General features: G+C 31.4%; 1 protein-coding gene across 2 annotated transcripts; it reads right to left on the bottom strand.

The window, feature by feature from the left end:
* Nucleotides 1–9,391: 9,391 nt before the first annotated feature.
* On the bottom strand, nucleotides 9,392–11,696 carry LOC104799817 (bark storage protein A-like). 2 transcript variants are annotated; one of them, XM_010522473.2, is made up of 6 exons: nucleotides 11,344–11,696; nucleotides 10,653–10,720; nucleotides 10,408–10,563; nucleotides 10,047–10,259; nucleotides 9,766–9,945; nucleotides 9,392–9,672 (listed from the first exon to the last, which is right to left on the bottom strand). In XM_010522473.2, the coding sequence occupies exons 1-6, from the start codon at nucleotides 11,597–11,599 to the stop codon at nucleotides 9,520–9,522; spliced, it is 1,026 nt and encodes a 341-aa protein (XP_010520775.1). In that variant the 5' UTR covers nucleotides 11,600–11,696; the 3' UTR covers nucleotides 9,392–9,519. The 2 variants fall into 2 exon arrangements, with proteins under 2 accessions (XP_010520775.1, XP_010520777.1); XM_010522475.1 differs by having other exon boundaries at nucleotides 10,653–10,743; nucleotides 11,344–11,530.
* Nucleotides 11,697–12,088: the final 392 nt, after the last annotated feature.

Below are 12,088 nucleotides of genomic sequence, written 5' to 3' on the forward strand. Positions count from 1 at the left end.
TCTCTAGAGCCCCTTATCGTATGGCGACTTCAGAAATGGCTGAGTTAAATAAGCAATTGGTGGAGTTGATTGGAAAAGGTTTTACAAGACCTAATACTTCTCCTTGGGGTGCTCCTATACTATTCATTAAGAAGAAAGATGGAAACATGAGATTGTGCACTGATTATAAGGGATGGAATACAGTATCAGTAAAGAATAAGTATCCACTCCCAAGAATTGATGAATTGGTGGACCAACTCCAATGTGCTAGGTTATTTTCTAAGATTGATTTTTGATTAGGTTACCATCAGATACATGTTCTAGATGATGATATCAAGAAGATGACTTTCAAAATAATGTATGGTCCCTTCGAATTTGTTGTCATGTCATTTGGATTTACAAATGCACCTACAGTTTTTTGTGGAGTTGATGAACATAATATTTAGAGATAATTCAGTCGAATTGTTTTCATCTTCAATGATGATATCCTTATACACTCAAAAATTTCGTGAGGACCATATGATATATTTGGAGAAGGTGTTGGAATGCTTAAGGAGAGAAAAGTTATATGCAAAGCTCAGTAAGTGTGACTTTTAGATGCAAGAGGTAGGATTCTTGGGGTATGTGGTGTCTGCGGAAGGAGTGAAAGTAGATTCATCCAAAGTGTCGACTATAGTTGATTGGGTAAGACCGTCTAATGTTATAGAGATTCGAAGCTTCCTTGGATTGATTGAAAATTACGGAAATTTGTAAAAGGTTTTGACAATTTGTCTAAGCCATTGACAAGATGAGTTGAAAAAAGTGTGAAGTTTGAATGAGACGATAAAAGCGAGAGAAGTTTTGAAGAGTTAGATAAGAGTTTGACATCAACTTCCACTTTGGCATTACCAAAGCCTGGGGAAGCGTTTTTGGTGTATAGTGATGCCTCTTACCAAGGGTTAGGATGCGTGTTGATGCAAGAAGACCGAGTTATTGCTTATGCATCATGCCAACTACGAAACCATGAAGAAAACTATCCTACTCACGATGTAGAACTTACAACAGTGATTTTTGCACTCAAGATTTGAAGATCCTACCTGTACAGAGAAAATGTTCAAGTATATACTGACCATAAGAGTCTCAAGTATGTGTTCTCGCAAAAGGAAGTTAATTTGAGACAACGTAGATGGATGAAACTAGTGGCAGATTATGATGTGGATATTGCCTATCACCCGACAAAGCTAATGTGGTTGCAAATGCCTTGAATAGAAAGAAAGTTGAGCTATCTACTTTGAGACTGGCGAGTGATCCAACGACTCAATTGAATTTAATGTAGATATCAGCTCAAAAAAAAAATTCGAGATGGACTGGAAACTAGTGCTATAAAATGGGATAGTTGGCTGGAAAAGATGAAGATGGTTCAAGAAACAGATGAAAAGACGAAAGAATTGATATAAAAGCCCGAAGATTTCATAAGAATAGGTTATTCCATTTCAAATGATGGGTTGATACTACTGAGAGGTCGTATTTATGTGCCTAAAGACGAAGAGTTGAGGAAAGAAATATTGAAAGAGGTGCATAACACGCGATATTCCATACATCCGTGTACTACAAAGATGTATCGAAATTTAAAAACAGTATTTTCTTTGGCATGGCATGCAAAAGGATATTGCAAAGTTTATTACTCATTGTCTAACATGCTAGTTAGTTAAAGCCGAGCACCAAGTACCTGCAAGAAAACTGCAGTCACTGTCGATACCTCAGTGGAAATGAGATTTGGTGACAATGGATTTTGTAGTTAGGTTGTCAAGGATACCAAAGGGAAATAATGCGATATGGGTTATTGTGGATCGTTTGACTAAGTCTGCACATTTTATTTCGATTAAAAAAGACATTCTCTATGTCTCGTCTAGCACAAGTCTACATAGAAGAAACAGTAAAACTTCATGGGGTCCCTATAAGTATTGTGTCTGACAGAGATCAACGTTTTATTTCGAGATTTTGGAACAATTTCGAAGAGACTATGGGCACTAAGGTTTGATTGAATACGAAGGTTGGGATCATCACTTACCATTTATGGAATTCACTTACAATAATAGTTTCCATTCAAGTATTGGGATGTCACCATTTGAGGCGTTGCACGGAAGACCTTATAAGACATCTCTTTGCTGGATAGAAGTTGGAGAAAAGCAATTGTGGGTCTCGATATCATGGATGAAACCACAGAAAAGATCAAGATTATTCAGAAACAAGTGAAAGCAACACAAGATAGACAGATGAGTTACACATATAAGCATAAATTTGTGTTAACTTTTTATGAGAATGACAAAGTGTTTCTCAAAATGCAAGCAACTAAAGGAAAAACACGTTTCAAGATAACAGAGAAACTAAAAATCAGATTCATTGGACGTTTCAAGGTATTGAGTAAGATTAAAACAGTGAGTTATAAGCTTACCCTCATAGTCGACACAAGTTCATGATGTATCTCACGTGTCTATTCTTCGAAAATATCACTTCGATCTTGATCACATTATCCATTATCAATCTCTGAAGTTACAACCGCTGGGACTCATAAAGAAGAACCTATCGAGATTGCTGAAAGAAAAGTTAAACAACTGAGAAGAAGATAATATTCTCTAATAAAGATTATATGGGCTCGCCATAAGGGAAGAGATTTGACTTTGGAGTTAGAAGGTGAAATGAAGGTTCGTTATAAGTTTTTTTTTGTAAGTGAAATTGTACATATTATTCTAATTCGTCCAAGAATTCGGGACGAATTCTCTTTTTAATGGTGTGGAATTATAACATACAGATTTTTTTTTTTCAGAAATTTAATTAGATGTTAGTTGATAAAATTAAATAGTTTGGGGAAAAATGTTATTTTTGTGAGGGCTAACTAAAATAAAATAAAAGTTTAGGGTAAATTTTAAAATTATAAAAAAAATGAGGATGATATGCAATTTTTGTAGGGTTTTCTTCTTTTCTTTTTCTTCTTTCTCTCTGTACTGTCACCTCTCCCTATGCTCTCTCTCTCATTCACTCCATTTCTCTCTGAGGTACAATCTCTCTCTCTCCTCTCTCACTTTTCTCCATCTCACACCTCTCTCTCTTCGTTTGTCTTCTTATCTCCCCCTTTCTCTCCCATTTTCTTTTATTCTTTTTGTTCTTCTTTTTTCTTTCTAATATTTCTTCTCTCTCATATAATTATTATTAATTTTTCACTTTCACCATCGTTTTCATCGACCGATCCCATCGTCACGGCGTTTCATCGCTGGTATCTCACTCTTTCTCATTATTTTCTTATTTCATTACTATTATTATTTTTTCTTTCTTCTTTCGCTGCAATGATTTTCTCTACATTGTTTTCGAAAAATTTTCCGGTGACAAATTAGATCTTTCAATCCCATGATCCCAAATTAGAGATCTATTTTACGAAAATCGAGGTGTTTAGGAATTATTGACTATTAATTAATTCTAGATGGAGAAAATCTCGAGATTGGACCCGAGCTCAAGGATTAGAGTGGATATTTATAGATTCGTCGTTTTATATCAAGGTGAGGGAATTCGACATAACTCTTCTTTCTTCTATTCGCTTAGACATGATGATAGAGAACGTAGATATCATGCGGTTAGGACTTTAGGATAGACGCCTTAAATTTCTTGCGGATTTATGATGTATGTTTATTGATGATTGATGAATGATGATTAATGATTGATAATCGATGATTGATGAATAATGAATGATGATTGATGATTGATAAATTTCTGTTTAGTGATTATGGTTTATGACGTACATGTTATGTGATGACGTTTCTTAATATATTATTAGACTGTTAGAATGAGTTGAACTTTTGATATTAATTAAATTTTGGTATGATGTTTGGAAAGATGATAGAAGTATTGAGTTAGGGACTAGGATGTGACCTCAGACTGTGCTAAAAATATTTTAAAAGTGAGTTTTGAGATCATGGTACGACGGCGATCTGTATGTGATGGTATGATAACAACCCGGGCATGGCAGCGATCCATGTGGAGTGATAACCCCGACTACGGTGGTGATCCGAAGAGGGTTATTGCTATTAGTTGAGTTGTGAGGCCATGGTACGGCGGCGATCCGTATGTGATGACATAATGGCCCGGGCGTGGCAGCGATCCATGTGGAGTGATAACCTCGACTACGGCGGCGATCTGTAGAGGGTTATTACTATTGGTTATGTTTTGGTAACCCCGACTACGGCGACGATCCGTAGAGGGTTATAACGATATTTTTGGTTTTGTTTTATAAAAGAGTTTTGAGCTACGTCTGAGAGATACTAAATGGTCCTAGAGTCTGAACTCGTTTTAAAGAATCGAATAAAGAAAAGTTAGGAGAAGAACATGAATCAATAGATTGAGTTTTGTTTGAGTTGAATGTTGATTGAATTTGTTTTCTATTTGATTGTCTATGTTGGGTACGGAGACGAGGTTTATAGTCTTGCAACTTCAGTGAGCTATTCGCGTAGCTCACCCCTTCCTTTTTCCCCACAGGTGAAAGGCGAAGCAAATCAAGTGGTAGACTTGGTAATTGCAAGAGACACAATACTTTAGATTTTTATTTTTATGAGTTCAACATTTTTAGACTTATGCTAGAATTTCATTATTGAGACTTCCGCTGTCGATTTTGAGATGTTATTATTTGATTTAAGAATAAACCGAATCTTTCTTTTTAAAACCTAAGTGACGATTCAACGAATCTAAAATACTGGATTTTAGGTCGTTACAACTACCATTAAGCGATTCAAAATAAATCCATCAAAATCATAACAATAAGATTATCAATTCTTAGAACTATGACCAAGATACATATAATTGTTTAATGAGGTTCACGTGTAGATACATATACCAGAAAGGATACAACTACGTTGTCCAACATTATATTTCAAAATTTTGAATACATATTAAAGGACGCAAACTACATATTAAGCTTAGTCAACATAAAATAGAAAAATGAACCCGAATCTGTAAAAAACAAAAGAATCATATTGGACCTTTGGTTTCAATCACTCTGAAAAACTAAATTGATCAATTCAATATCCGTACGTATGTGAGTGTGAAGGAACATTAACACAATTTTATTTATAGTTTAGAATTCATAAATTGAAATAATTACTATTTAATAAAAGAGAAAATCACTCTAACTAAATCAACTATTTAATAATAAACTTAACTGATAGAGAAAATCATTCGATGTCTTAACAATCATAAATAAATTAGTCTTAGTTTACTTAATTAGGACTCACATAATGACTTTGTTCTTCTCTTATTTAATAGTTTAAAAGTTTAAGAATGAATAACTTTTTCAAAATTTATCTACATTAAAGAATTATTAAATAATAAATATATAAAAATATATTTAATGAAAAAATGAAACACTTGTCACTCCTACGTTAATCTACTCTACTTTATATACATGAAACGTCCAAAAAATACGTATAATTTTTTTAAAAAATTATTATTTTTTAAATTAAATATAATATATTTTGGTCCTAACACCAACTAAATTTTTATTATTGTTTAAGACTATATTTACCAGAATTTAATAATCATATTCTTTAGAGACTGCTGGATACGCAAAAAATGAAACTCTTTTATCGAATCGCAAAATTTCTAAAATCATTATTTCGTTATTCAACATTTCAATCCTTGATACTAAATGATACTAAATTATTTATGATATATATTTTTTTTAAATGATATGTTGTACCCGAAAGATAGTTGGTAGGGGTTTATCATGCGTGTGGTGGTGAGGCATTTTATCTGTCTCGGCCACTTATTGACGGACAGAGTTGTGCGTGAAATACGATGGCATTATTTTCGGATCAACTTGGAATATGATTGGCATATTATATATATACTAACATATTGTAAAAAATTATTTATCATATCTTAATGATATTAAAAAAATGAAATGTTAATAATAGTAGTGAAATTTGTATATTTATTTGATATTTTTAAGTTGATTTATTTTTTATAAAAGATATTTATTCTACAAAAAAATAAAATAATAGACAACCTATATTATTGACCTTACATTAGAGAGAAAAAAAGTATTTTGAACAGATTTTATTTGGTAAGGTAAAGTATCTTTATAATTAGAGTACATTAATTTGCTAGCGAATAGAAAAAAAATAAAATATAATGGATAAATATATTTAAATGTTAATATAATTAATATAGTCAAATTAAGATGTATACTCAAATCTTCTTTATGAAAATCATTGTCATTGATACAATATATAATTTGTGATTAAACTTTAATTTTGATTATAATTTCGGTAAGTAAATTAATATTAAAACTAAGCCGGTCGAATGTAAAGATTTAAACCGATATTATTAATTGATATTATGTATATATTTTTCCATCTAAATTTTTATACATTTTCAAATTTACAACTAAATATAAAATTATTAAATTCTATTTTTGAAAAACGTTTAATGTTTAAGAACATGATGAATAATTTCAATATCATAAAGTTAAAATATAAAATACACACAAAAAAATCCCCCATAACACAAAAAATCTCATTTGATTTTTTGAGTGTTGTGTTAGCATTCAAAGTTATATTAGAGATTTGGATTTTTGGAACTTTAGAAATTTCTTATGTTACTTTTGTTTTGCTTTGTTTTTTTCTATCTTATATATTCGATTGATTTTCTAATATGAGATTAAACTTTTTTACCCGTTTATTCTTGAATTTTTTCGTAAATTTAATATTCAATGTCTTTCAATTTTTTACTATTATATTTCGATGGTCCAATTTCCATTTTAAATCTCTAATAATTTCTTTATTTATTGATTTAAAAATATTGTGATTATGGTAAATCTAAGATTTTAACTATATATATCCATTTGGGTAGAGAAATCGATACATGAAAAAAAATCTATATATTAATATATATGTGTATATATGTGTATAATAGGAAAAAATGCAGCCATATGTGATATCTGTTAGAAGGTTTAAAGATTTAGTCTTTTATTCTCGTTATACTATACGTTCTTAATATTTTTTATAAACTATGATATAACCAATTGACCAACAAAGTGAATTACATAAAGTTTGTATCTTATAAATGTGATTTAAAATAAAAAACCAATTTAATATTTATTTGAAGATTTAATAAATCCATTAATTTTGCTTTTCCAGTAATTATTGCATAATAAACTTTTTAAATTAAGAAGTAATAATATTTAATTCATTTCCTAATAGAATTAGCGATAACTGCTAGCCACTTTTTAAATTTAAGGTCAGTATATAGCATATCTACTGATATTATTTTAGTTTTTTCAATGTATACTTTATAAATAATATTATCTTTGATAATGCAAAGATGCATATACCGATAAGTTATTTTAGATACTATGTTTCTAAAATTTGTACTTGATAAAGTATTTTAAATTAAATCTGTATTCAATTTAATTATTATATATATATATATAGATATATATATATTAATATATTTCGTATCTGTCGAATGAAAAGGTTAGGTGGAGGATTTGCTCACAAAGACAAACGACTCCAAAAATCACAAACCCATCAACTTTTTTTTTTGGTTAAATGTGATTGTAAATAAACCCATTAACTTTTTAAGACCCACCAACTCCGATCTCCATTAAAACTCCTCCTGCATCTTCTTCCTTTTTTTTTTTTATCAATCATTGGCAATGGTGTCCTCTCTCACTTCCAAGTCATTCCTCGGATCCACCAGACCCAATTTGTCTCTAGAGTTCTTCCCTTCCTTCGAAGCTCCGTCGTTTCTCCTCTCTCGCCGTTCAAATCGTCCTCTTTACTCGAACCCAAAAAAATCTGCATAAAAATCTTCCCGTTTATCTGAATTTCGTTGTTGATTCTTTTTAATGTTGTTACCTTTGTTTATCTGTAACTAACTGCAAGCTCCTCTTCCAAGAACTCTCCCTATCCATTTCAAGAGAATAAAGCACGTGAATTAAAAACCAAAGCCATGAACTTTGCCATTTCAATCTTGATTCAAAGTTTAGAGAGATCAAGCATAACACAGATAATACATTCCAAGAATAAAAATATTAATTTAGACATAAAAATTCAGGAAAAAACATAAAAGATTTAACAAGAAAGAATCAATTGCCATAGAAAATGGGGGAATTCTTGTGGTTACCTTTTGAGAAATCACGGGTTGTAGAGAGAATTATACCATAGTTGAAATGGACCAAGCAATTGGACACTGGAATCACTCTTTTCGAACGATCAAACTCTCTTCACTTTGTATCTTCATTCAAATTCCCATTCTCCATATAGAATTTTTTTAATATATATAGAATTTTAATTTAGATACATACAAAGAATCATAAAATTATATAAATAAATTAATTCAAAAAATTGATGAATGATAAAAGAATCAGTGAATCACAATAAATATTTATCAAAATTTAAAAAGAAATTTCACCGAACCAAATTCAATGTAGAAAAATTGGGTGAATACAATAAAATTATTGCATGTATAGATCTTTACTTTTAATTGAAAAAACTCTCTTTCATTCTCTCTCTAATAACATACATCTTTTTTAATTTGACAAAAAAAATTGTCAATGTTAACTGTAATTTTAATTGATTGCATCATTTTCTGCATAATATTTATATCATTAATTTCTCATTAAATATTATTCAAATCAATAATGAGTTTAATTTAATTAATTAAATTTAAACTAATTTTAAAAATAATAAAGGACACATGTCAAACCCTCCTCAAGTGTACTCTACTTTTATATATATGATTTTAATTGATTGCATCATTTTCTGCACAATATTTATATCATTAATTTCTCATTAAATATTATTCAAATCAATAATGAGTTTAATTTAATTAATTAAATTTAAACTAATTTTAAAAATAATAAAGGACACGTGTCCAGCCGTCCTCAAGTGAACTCTACTTTTATATATATGACGATGATTTGACGGTATTCAATTATAATCAAATACAAAAAATTAAGAGTAAACAAATTAAAAAGTATAGAAATATTATGATTTTTATTTCAATTTTTATTATTTTATCTTTGTTCATATATTTCTATATTTTGATCATAATTATAAATTTATTATTCTATATATTTTATTTAATATTGTATAAACAAATTTCTCAAAAGAAATTTTGCATTAATATTTCAAGATAATGGTAAAATTTCAACTGGAAAATATTTTTTAGGTTAGTTGACCTTCAACATCTGAACAAATTGATTTGGATGATTTATCTTCAAATTCTATTGATAGAATTTATTTTAGTGTATCATTCTATTAAGAGATTTGATATAAGATCAAATATTTGATTAGAGTACCTTATCAACCATATGATAATTTTAAACTCGTAACATACAAACTTTTATATATATATATATATATATATATATATTTATTTTATGTAACAAGCAACTTTGATGTTTTGTTCCTCTTACAAATCACAAATTACAAAACACAAGCCATCAAAATAATACATTTTTGATTTAGAATTATCTTCCTAGACCGAGTATCGAACTTATAAACTTTGAATTCACAGCTTCTTGATAAATCCCAGCACGGCTCTTGCGGTGTTCGTGGCAGCTAAAGACCCAAACTTTCGAACCGTGTTATCTCCCGACTGAGCTCCGGCTAAATCCGACAACCCACGAATGACGATGACAGGGTATCCGTTCGACGCGCACGTCTGGACAACGTAAAACCAACACGAGTTTGGTAACAATACATAGATGTGATAACATGAACTTGACCGCATGCATCACATTTTACGGCTCATTACCATCATGACGGCTGAACTCTCCATGTCAGATGACGAAACCTCGAATGTGTTATACAGAAAATTTCTATAAGCCGCATTGTCCACGAATACGTTAGCCGTTGCGCCCTTTAACCCGACGACAAGTTTGGGCTTCTGGGGGAGACACAAACTCGAATTCACGCACTGCAACAGCTCCATTCCCTGAACACCAAACAAAAAAAAAATCAAAACCCGAGAGCTGAAATGTTCGAAATATACCCGAAGAAACGGGCAGATGAAGGGTCTAAATCGTCTCTCAGAACCTCGAGATCGGAAGCAAGATGAAGCCATTGTGAATTTGTGTTGATCCAAAATTTTTTTTGAGGAGTGTTAGTTTTGCCTGATTTTGAATACAGTTCCTCGTAATTGTATCTGATGGTTCCTAACTCATTAACGCTCCCATCTCCTTGGGGGACACTGTAGCTCCCAATGTCTAGGAACGCAACATCTTGACCTCCATCTGTCTTGCCTGGATTCTGTATCGATCAGTTAAAAGATTAAGGATCATTAGATAGTTAGTTAGGTTTCCATATTTAGATCTTATCGTTTGATTTCCAATTTAGTCCATTAAACACAGTTAATGATATAGATATATATGTATGTATGTATACATATGTAACATACCAACCAATCCCACAAACCGACGCTCGCAATTTGCTTGGGGATGGTGACATCTCCAATGGACATTGAGTTGTTCAGATTCCCAGCGATTCCAAAATGTACGATTCCTTTGACCCTAAACGCATCTATCATCTGCTGCGTCGCCATTGCTGCGTTAACCTACACCCATGTTTTTTTCCCCGCGAAAACGTTATATGAAACGTAGATTTTTTTTTGTCCGAATCGGTAAGACCGAAAACACGGCTTACCAATCCGATCCCGCATCTCACGTACACCACGTTCTTCCCGTGAATCTTCCCGATCCGAAAACGTCGTCCTGAAAACGTATGTTTCGATGCTCTAGAGCAAAACAGTGTTACGGCTATGGACGTCTCGGGTTTCGGTTATGTTCTGATTTCGTTCGATTTTTATTATAATAAAAAAAAAAAATTCGTCTTGTTCCATTTTTTTGTTGTTGCGACTAATTGCTTTTTTGATTAATTTATATCGAATTCGATTCAAATACAATTATATATATATATATACCATTCGTTTTTGTTACATTTGATTTTCTATACATCATCTAAAATATGGACCCCTATTTTTCAGATAATAAATGCGAATCCGGCCCCACCACACCAATTCATGTCCACACAAAAAAGGAGACTACTAATATATCTCAACCGATTATTATATCATATTTCGTTTGATTTTAGTTCTTTTCGATTTCGGTTTTTATTATGAATAAATTATATTTTTAAGAAATTTTCGATTTTTCAGAATTTTTTGAAAATTTGGTTCACTAAACAAAATACCGTTCGAAAATTCTAAAAGATTCAATTCGAGAACGATATCAAAATTTTCAGTCTGAAGGAACCTTCCTCGAAGTATACCAAAAAAATCACGCTGCTTTTAAACGGAAAACGGCATGAACAAAACTTGCGCGATCGATTAACGTACCAGAGAGATCGACAAAAGGGCGAAAAGGGTCGGGTCTGAAATCCACACTGCCCAAAAACGCGTCTTCCTCGGTTTCGATGACGGTCACGAGGCCGATGTACGGACCTCCTCCTCTCCGGTTGATTCCTCTGACTCTAATGGCGGGTTCGAGATTGATGTCCGAAGGCAAAGACGACACAGACAGGAACCCTGAAGAGACGAAGAAGTAGAAGACGAAGAGAGCAAAGAGACAGAGACTATGGTCCTTAGAAGACATTGTTGGTGAACTTCACGTTTTCTCTATAAAATTGCATTGAAGCTCCCGAAGAGGGCGCTTTTATTATTTGATTATTAATACATTTACCATTGCCACAAAAAAAAAAAAAAAATCGAATACAATTATTGTTGTTTCCACGTGAATCTTCACATTGGATTTTATAATGTTATCTTGTTGTCGCAATCAATAATATGAAATGTATTTATGGATTCCTTCGTTTAATATTACATTTATGATTGATTGTGTAGTTTACCAAACGACATTTATATATGGCGAGATTATCGGGTGTTTCAACTGGGAGCAGAGAGATTAAGGCCAGGATTAGGATATTTTATTTTTTTGGTTCTGTATTTTTTTTTGGGAAAAATAATGAATATTTGATTTTTATATTTGTTTGAGTTTGCTTTATATACTAAGAAAATTATGCGGTTTCTAAAAACCAAATTTTTTTAATATTCGACTTGGATTTAACTAATTTGGTGTAATAAA

The sequence above is a fragment of the Tarenaya hassleriana genome, unplaced genomic scaffold (assembly GCF_000463585.1).
Source record: "Tarenaya hassleriana unplaced genomic scaffold, ASM46358v1 Cleome61, whole genome shotgun sequence".
Lineage (NCBI taxonomy): Eukaryota > Viridiplantae > Streptophyta > Magnoliopsida > Brassicales > Cleomaceae > Tarenaya > Tarenaya hassleriana.